The sequence below is a fragment of the Lipotes vexillifer genome, unplaced genomic scaffold (genome assembly GCF_000442215.2).
Source record: "Lipotes vexillifer unplaced genomic scaffold, Lipotes_vexillifer_v1.1 scaffold937, whole genome shotgun sequence".
Taxonomy (NCBI): Eukaryota; Metazoa; Chordata; class Mammalia; order Artiodactyla; family Lipotidae; genus Lipotes; species Lipotes vexillifer.
Genome location: NW_006795975.1, coordinates 1,356,092 through 1,365,535, shown reverse-complemented (window position 1 = coordinate 1,365,535; position 9,444 = coordinate 1,356,092). Strand labels below are relative to the sequence as shown.

Here is a 9,444-nt window from a genome sequence, read left to right as displayed (position 1 = left end):
GCGGTACGCGGGCCTCTCACTGCTGTGGCCTCTCCCGTTGCGGAGCACAGGCTCCGGACGCGCGCAGGCTCAGCGGCCATGGCTCACGGGCCCAGCCGCTCCGCGGCATGTGGGATCTTCCCGGGCCGGGGCACAAACCCGTGTCCCCTGCATCGGCAGGCGGACTCTCAACCACTGCGCCACCAGGGAAGCCCCACGTTCTTTTTTTAATAGTCTTTCCCATTATGGTTTATCCCAGGAGATCGGATATAGTTCCCTGAATAGTTCTTGAATTCATCTTCAGCAGTTTTAATGTATTAGGTATTTTCCAAACATTTCCAAATTTGAACAGCTAATTGTTTGCTGACCTCTTGTGTTAGCTGGTAGTACTACATGGCCTCAAAGCAAGCTTTAGAATCTAATTCAAACAAACACAGTGGGTACATAAAGACAAAGTGCTTAGCAAACAATGATCACACACCCAAAAGGCTGAAAAATATATTTGAAGATGAGGTTCGTTTCTGCTTTTTCTGACCTTTGTATATCAGATCTTGCAGATAATCGTGCCTACCTAAATCACAGAATTCACTTAGAATCTCCACAGGTAAGGAGCTAGAAGTGGGTAAGGACCACAGCAGCAGACGAATCAACAGCCCCATGAAGCTGGGTTACTTTGTCTGGTCTCCTACTTTTTATTTGTGAAATACACTGGCACACTCCAAAGTGAAAAAACCCTATCACTTTACCACTTTCTTTTCTTTTTTTTTTAAAGTGACAGACTTGCGGTCACCTCTTGGGCTGCAATTGTACCTTTTTCCCTAGCAGTCCACCCCATCCCCGAGAAGAGGTTTTCCTTCCGACTGGGCGAATGAGAATCACAGTGTTGAGTGTTACAGGAGACAGTGACTGAGCAACCCCTGCCCATCCTAGACGAGAAAGCGCAAGCTTGGGGCAGGATCTGAACAAGACCAAAAGATGACAAGGAGCGGAATCCAAGGCTTGTTTGGTAGGAGATTCTCTAATTGTTTTAGTGCGTGGATATTCTGACACCATTTTTATCTGTTCAGAAACTTTCTGTTGAGTGGGAAATAGGGGATTATTTATAGGTTGCTGACTGTGTTACTATAAATACTAGCAGGATTTTAAGCCCCATCAAAACAAAGCACTTACTCTTAGAAATGGTCTTTGCCAAAAGAGGCAAAGTCAACCCAAAGAAGTGTTTTGTGTATGTTCAAGTGTACTTAGAGATTTGTCAAGATATAACAGAAATCTATCTTTTTGCGATTAACAACTCAATTTTAAAAGCCTGAATAACCTTTCATGCGAGTATGTAAATTTTAGCATAAATCAGGGGGAATTTCTTACCTTTGGAGGCTTGAAGGGATATTCTGGTGTGAAAGTGATATCAAGGAAGAATACACCACCCTCATACACGGACCCCGGAGGCCCTAGGATGGTTGATCTCCATTCATAGATGTTATCGCCTTTGGGACCAGCGCTGTGAAATAATACACCAGAAGGTGAGTAGATGGCGGGGCACCCCCATGTTTACAGTGTGTCCCCCAAAGGGGGAAAGGTCGCCTCTCCTTCCTTTTTGTTTGGTGTGTGGATTCTCTCCACAAAACACAGGTATCTTTCAGACAGGCCTCTGATGCAGGCCTCCAACAAGCCTTAGGTCAAGTATATGGTAAAAAAGGACGCTGGAACCAGTCTATGCCCGCTTAACTGTGAAGAAGAAACCGCTCACTCCTCAAACCCTCTCCTCGATACATCATAAGAAAATGTAAACGTAAATGATACTTTACAAAAAGAGAAACGCCTCTCAGCACACCAGAACTCATTAAATTAGTGACAAAGTTTTGTTCACGGCTACATCATCTTTGAGGACCATTTTAAGCACCAGAGCTTCCTTTCTGACCCTCTGCCTGGGGCTCTTCCTCCTTTGTCCTTGTTTCTCCACAGTCTTACCCTAAAAGGAGTCCAACAGATTGCAGTTCTCTTTACAGCAGAAACCATGCTGGGTGGGGCAGGAGGGGGACAAAGTATCCGGTTACCAGTCATTCAGTTTTCACTCCTGCACACATTAGATTCCGCAATCAGGTTCTCTCTCTACATGTTAAGCTACCCTCACCTGTGAGATCAGCGCTCTTCAGGCGTAGTGCCACCGCAGCGCCCTCCGCCACAGCACTGTGTCGGCTCACAGAGTGCTCTGTAGTCAAGCACATTAATAAACAAAAATACAAACAAGACCTCCGAGGGCTAGCTAACACATCTGTCCACACAAGTAAGCGTAAAGCTCCGCTACCGAGAGAGAAGACGCAAGCCTGGGCGACGGTCTCGGTGCCGATGCAGACAGACCTGCCCGCAGCGCAGGGTAACGGGTAACAGCGTGGCCGGCTTCGCTGACACGGCTTCACTTGAGACGCTCAAGCCTAACTATTAACAGCCGCTTCGAGGACAGCAGTGTGTGTTGGCCAAAGAACAATAGGTCTTCGCTTGGAGAGGCTTGTAGATCCCAGTGGATACACAGCATAATTTCTACAGAGCAGGCAAGGCTCTTTTCAACAAACGTATGGTGTGAACTGGATCCACTCCCCACACACTCACGGACGGCCCACGCCCGACGCAGATGCTAGATGCCAAGGTTCCCTAACGCACAAGACAAGAACTGCTTGTCTTCAACATGCCCGCTGCTAACTGGTTAGAGATGGGGTTCAAGTCCTTCTAAGAGAAAGAGGAGATGAAGAGGAAGGGAGACGGGAAAAAAAAAAAAAAGGAAAAGAGAAAACCTACCTGTGGCCCTATACTTTCCTCAAACCTACCAGAGATTTTTTTTCTTTCAACCTGAAATTTGGAGTGGGAGAAACAACAGCAACATAGGTTAGGGGAATGAGCTTGTAAAAGAGAACCCGAAGAAAACAAGTTCGGGGGGTGGGAAACATGGTGTGTGGGTTAGGTGGGTTAGGGCCCAAACTGGTCAAGAGGTAGAGAGCGTTCAGACACTCACTGAGCACTTACGGGCTGTGTGACCTCGAGGAAGTTACTCAGCTTAGAGCACCCACCTCACAGGAATGTTCTGAGAACTAAAATACTGATAATATGGGGGGGGGGGGGCATGACTATCTGTGCAGAACAACAGGCCCACAGTAATCTCCCGTTAAATGGCAGCCGTCACCTCCGTTTCCACTTATCTGATTATTCCCACTGGCTCAAATACTGTGGTCCTTGAATATCTCCTTGTGATGGGTATTCCCAACAACTATTAAAAACCTGTTTTACACTGGACAGATATGGGAAGAGAGCTCATTTAATTAACACTGTCTCTAATATTAAGTCACACGTATATGCAGACACCAATCTTCGAGTTAAAAAAAAAAAAAGACGACTTCCCGACTTCCAATTCTGCATGACATCTGACCACAGTTCTCAGAAGGTGCAAGGCAGGGAGCGCTCTTAACTCACCCTCTCCCTCTAAAAACATGCAGTAACCCCTCCAAGTGAAAGGATGCAACTCTGATTGCTGCTGCTTCATAGCCTGAGATTAGAACTGGTCCTTGGCCATCTGAAGTTTGCTGACCTGCGTATATGTTTGCATCCAGCATATGTACTTGAACAGGAAGTCCACAAACCATGGCTGATGCAGCTATGATACCTGATTACCAGACTGGAGTTAACTGAAAAGTGGACTGAGCACTGACACAGAGGCTGCGGATAAAAAGACAAACTATTCTCTCTTTTCCAACTAGATAAGAACTCACGGCATCTAAGACTTAAAGGCAAGAGGCTATCATTTACTGTGAACCCCTCTAGAACCCAAGGCCAAGAGCAGAAGCTAGGCCACCCAGAACACTAGCACATCAGCAGCCATACTGTTTTCCTCAGTCAGCCTGGTGATGCTAAGAGACCCAGAAAAAAATAACAGTAAAGTCAGTCCAACCCTGGTGGGGACATGTTCACAGAGGCCCAATTCCACTGGCCCCTTAGTACAGAAAAAAAGATAAAAGAACAACAAAGGTCTAACAACAGATTTTATGACTGTACAGAAATTTCATCATCAAAATAATCTATGGAGCTTTAAAAATTACAGATTCCTGACCTTTAAGCTCAGGCCTCCTGAGCTTAAACCCGAGAATCTACATATTTAAAAAGCTCCTCTGGGAACCTCTGAGCAGGTGGTCTGCATTTGGGACCCCCCTGTACAGGTTACTGGGAGTAGGACAACCAGTTGAGAACGCGAGCTTTAACATTTCACGCTTGTCACCTGTGATACAGCTAGAAATCCAAATCAAGATCGCTACTTGTTCGTAATCAGCTTTCGGTTCGGCTGTGAACCTTCCTGAAAGTTCAGAAAGAAGTATGGAGAAAGAGTTCAAGAATCAAGTACACAACATAAGCTTCAAAGAAGTGGAGAATGAAGGTGGGTTACAGTAAGAAAAATAATGAGTGAAATAATATCAAATGTAGTTGAAATGCTAAAGCTTTGCAAAAGATTCAACAGCATAGATCCCTAACCTGTGGGTCCTCAACCAGGAGGCTTGGAAGTTACTGTGAGGGGTCTGAGAACCCACTGGAAAGACCAAGCAACGCTGCCTGAATAAAAACTTCAGCTATTCATTCTGAGGCTGTTATTAAATGAATTCACGTAGCTTTTTGTCTTATGCATTTTCTTAATCACAGAATAAAACAAAAATTATGATATGGAGCCTGCAAAACTTTTGCTTTTTTTTCTTCCTTCCAATTCTCACTGGAAACGTTAGGCTCTACTTGTCCAGAAGGTGGGTAGACAGACCCATGGCAGGGGGCGGGGGGCACGGGAGGGGGTGAGGGCAGAAGTCCCTGGCTCTCAGAAGGCCACTGTCAGGGAGAAGCTACGTGGGGCTGTTCCGGCGGGAGTGTGTCCAAGCACCCCACCCCTTCCTCCATAAAGTGACCGGCTGGACCCCTCAGGTCAGCATATGCGTCCCGCTGCCTTCCGTCCCCCTCCCTGTAACAGAAGATACTTCTGGTTTCACAATAAGAAACGTGACTCCAATTTTAAATACCGGCTGAAGTATTCTAATCAGTCTAAGTGATTAGAAGGGATGGAAACTTCTGAACTGGGAGATGGGGGTACTGAATTTAAGGCATTAAGGAAAGATGGGAACAACAACAAAAAATACACATCCCTGTTTGGAGACAGTGAAACCCAACTGTGATTGGAATCTCTGCAGGCAGCTGAGACTGAGAAGGGAAAAGGAGCCCATGCCTTTGCCTTCCTTCCAGATTCTGTTAAACAGGGACATAACGTTTATCTGCAACACAAACACTTTTCAAAAGAATTCCCTGGCGGTCCAGTGGTTAGGACTCCGCGCTTTCACTGCCGAGGGTCCGGGCTCAATCCCTGGTCGCGGAACAGCCAAGAAAAAAAAAAAAAAGTGTAACACACAGAACTCTTATACAAGGCAAAAAGAAAGAACTGTGCCCTTAATTCTGTTTTTTCCCTTCTGGTCAAAATAAATACAGCCGCAGTAAACATTTTAAGAAAAATGATAGTAACTTCTACTTTTGACACAGTATTTTCTTATTTCGGTAGTGGTTTCTGACGCCCTACGGACCCACCAACAGTGGGAGCGGGGGTCGTATGAAGCCCGCCGGCTGGCAGGCACTCACCGTGGTCCAGGCCTCCCGCCTTCGAGGGCCTCCCGGCAGTGAGTGCTGGGAAGGGCTGCTAAACGCTGCAGCTCTCCTGTCTCCCAGATACTCTCTGGGGAGCTACACGAAGCACAGAGCTGCTGACGGGTGTAACTAACGCTTAGCACATACGGTCCTAAATAGAATCTGAACAGCACAAAAAGTAATTAACAAGTCATTTAAGGTATCATCCAAAGAAGTTAATAAAACCAACTCTTACAAACTGTCATTAGAGCAGTCTAACTACTGGCATCTAAATGTGCCCTCTGGACCGACTTCTCCAAGAAAACTGCATAAGCCAACGTTTAAGCTTCGTTTTGTTTTGTCTTAAAATCATGCTTTTCTCGGTCCTCCGCCATTCCCACCCTCAGTATTAGTTTATTAAAGACTTAGCTTCCATTTCAACCGTTAGAAACCATAGCTGCACTTCAGTTTTCAAAAGGTATCACCGATTTCTTATAAAGAATATCCTGAAAGCAAGGCAAAAATTATAATCGATCTTAAGAAATGGTATTTCTACCTGATCAATTTTTTAATTGTTATTGGGAGAGATGACCCTTGCTTACAAACACAGAAAACCCTAACTCAGTTTTAGGCATAATCCTGAAAGACGACTTAGTTATCTAGTCTCACACCCCAGAAAAAAGTGAGGGATGAGAGGTCCGGAGACAGAAAGATAAGAAACATGCCGCAGGCGAGCGTCTGGATGGCAGCAGCAGGCAGGCTGGGAGCGTGTGTCGGCGCACCCCGAGAAAGGGGAGGGGCTCAGGATCAGCTGGTTAGCAGCTCGGTTCTTCCCACCTAAACATCCCAGGGAATCCCTGCTATTGTCCCGCAGTACAATGAGTAACGTTTCATAAAAATAAAGAACTGGCACTTGGAGTATCCAACGATCGTCCCCAGGAAACGGGATGCGGCAGACTGTGGACTAGCTAGTCCATGTGTCTTTCCTCCTCTTCTCTGTAGGAGTGACGTGATAAAGCAAAACTAGCTGCTTATGTAAAGTGCGTCACTCACGTCACAAAATCCCCCAAATTCCCCCATTTCAACAGCAGCCTTAGAGCAGTGGTTCCCCACGGGGGGTGATGCCGCCTCCGAGGCAGTTTTGGATGTCACAAAAGGACGGGGCGTGGGGGGCGCTACTGGCACCTTGTGGGTAGACGCTAGGTGCTGCTCAACATACTACGATGCCCCGGAGAGCCCCCACAATAGAGAATTCTCTTAGCCAAAAGGTCAACAGCGCCAAGGCTGAGAATCCTGCCTAAGAGAAAATGTGCCCGACATCAGATAGGAAAGAGAAGAGTTTCAGCTTGAACCTCTACTGTCAGACTCCAGTGCCCACCCTCTGGTCTCTGTCCCACTGCTCAGTGCCTGGTACAGAAAAAACATTCAATATATATGGCCGTCATTAGGTTTGCGGGACTTCCCTCGTGGTTAGGATTCGCTGCTTTCACTACTGTGGCCCAGGTTCCATCCCTGGTTGGGGGAACTGAGATCCCCAAAGGCAAAGGCAGGCGCAGCTCGGCCAAAACAAAACAAAACAAAACAAGTTAGATTTGCACGTGTTCTAGTGTTCTATAGACCCTTGCTACTCAAAATGTGGTCCCTGAATAAAGCAACACCAGCATCCCTTGGGTGTTTGTTAGAAATGCAGACTCTCAGACTCCACCCCAGACCTAAGGCATGAGAATTTGCATTTTAACAAAGTCTCCAAATGATGCCTAACCGCATTAAAGCTTGAGAAGCCAGCTATGGAGAAACTAAGTGGCAATGAACAGCAACTCTACTTTCCAATCTTCCAGACTTAGACGACCATTTGTTTGTACTATCTAGCTCCCTCCTTGTCTGCCTGTAATTCTCTGCAGTAGGAAACAAGTATTAACCCTGGTGATGCCCTGCTCTGTTAAGACTGTAAAATCAATACCATACACACAGAACTTAGAAAATGCTTATAGGAAGAGATCCACAATCAAATCTACGCTCCCTACAACAAAGCATACTACTCAAAATCCATTCTTAATTTACTCTCCTTTTCCTAAGAAATTCAAGAAGAATACGATAAAATAGCATGAATCTATTTTATCAATTTACCAGAGGGAATCCTCATCTCCCACAACTACCTCTCAACAGACAGACGCTCTAGGGTATGAAAGCCGCCTTCTCCGTGAGATCTGCTTAACACACCCAGAGGAATTTTATAAAAACAAAACCAAAAACCGTGTTGTCCTGGGCATTCGTAAAACAGTAACCATGTAACCTAGAAGTGAGTGGCAGAAGGAACATGAAAGATCAGCGGATCTCACTAAAGTGACCAGCAGGCTAGTGACGCGGCCTGGGCAGCGCTATGAAGAACTGGGGCACTCCCCTGTGCATCCTTCCTGGTAGCTCTGAGAGGCCTCCTCACACGAGCACAAGGCAGGGCTGCTTCGCACACACCATTCTGGCTACTGTCCCTCATAAGGAACTTCTAGGCCAAGAGCCAACCTAAAGTGCTCCCCAGAAAAGCTGGCGCCCACGTGGGTAAGAACTCACATCAGTGGTATCCTGTGTGTCTAGGCAGTTACTCTGGCAGAGAATGGGTCCAAATAGGGGGTACATTCTCCTACATGTGGGAGGGAAACGAACTCAAACTCAGGATCGAAAACAACACGATCCATGTCCCCCAGGAAGCCTTCCCACAAAGGCCCCCCGAAGTCCTGTTCTCAGAAGAGAACAGATTTGTCTGTGGATGATTTACACAGACTGCTACAGCTATGTGGGTGCACAACCTCTCCTACATCAGATTGTAAGTCTCTAGAGATTAGTAATTTCCCACACATACTACAGGTCTGTAGGCCTGATAGTGATTAACAGTGTTTAATTAGCTGGTCAAAATACATACCACTGTTTAGGGTTATAGGACAACGTTTCCAAATTAGGTGAAATAACAAAACACCACGAAAGCTCAATCCTGCCCAGCTAGCCATTCAATTATAGTTTTATCTTACACAACTGCTTTAGAAAAAAGCCACAGGTCCTTCTGGAAATTCACATTCCAATACTGAAAAAAAATCAGATGCACATGAAGACACAGTTTTTAGAAGAAAATTAGTTAAAACTAGTTTCAAGATAATTTGAAAGAGACCCCTTAGGGATAGTGAAAGAATTGCAGACCTAAAAAACCATGGCCCTCAGAGGTTCCTTACTCCCAACAAGGGACGGCTGAGTAATGAGAGTTTTTAGTTAACTGAGCCAAGAATCATGCTTTAACTTCTGAACTATTGGGTACAGAGTGTGGGGTAGGTAGCGAGCAAGTGAAATGATAAACTAGTCCCAAGTCAAGGGACTAAAACATCAGACTGGGGAGCGGGGGAGAACGACACATAGGAAAGAGAGCGGAGAATTAAAAGATCAGCACGCCCCGTGTCTCACAAGCCATGTTCCTATACAAGTTAAACAGGTGCTATTCAGGATTAAACTGGATCAGCCAATAAGCTCTTTTTTTGCAGGAGCCACACAAGCCTGACTTAGAACAATTCTAATTTGGTTTTTTTCCCCAGAGAAGTAAGAGAAATGGTCAGAGCAGGTCAAGTTCTAAGGCTCTTACTCCTCTCTTGCCACTAAAAGAAGCCTTAGAGTCACGTGGCTGAGTCCTGAGTTTTCAGGTGCAGTGCTTACATCTGCATATACTGATGTAAAACTGCTAAGTGAGCACCGCTGACCCTTGAACAACACGAGCTTTAACTGTGAGGGTCCACTTATGTGTGTATTTTTTTCAATCAGTATATTAAAAAAATCTGGGGGGATTTGCGACAA

At 45.8% G+C, this 9,444-nt stretch overlaps 1 protein-coding gene across 2 annotated transcripts in view; it reads right to left on the bottom strand.

Moving 5' to 3' along the window:
• Positions 1–9,444, bottom strand: part of UBE2E1 (ubiquitin conjugating enzyme E2 E1) — a 75,413-nt gene that overhangs the window by 2,583 nt on the left and 63,386 nt on the right. For both annotated transcript variants that reach the window (XM_007468057.1, XM_007468058.1), the window contains one exon: positions 1,345–1,477. In XM_007468057.1, the coding sequence (XP_007468119.1) occupies positions 1,345–1,477 (133 nt within the window). The remainder of the gene's footprint in view (positions 1–1,344; positions 1,478–9,444) is intronic.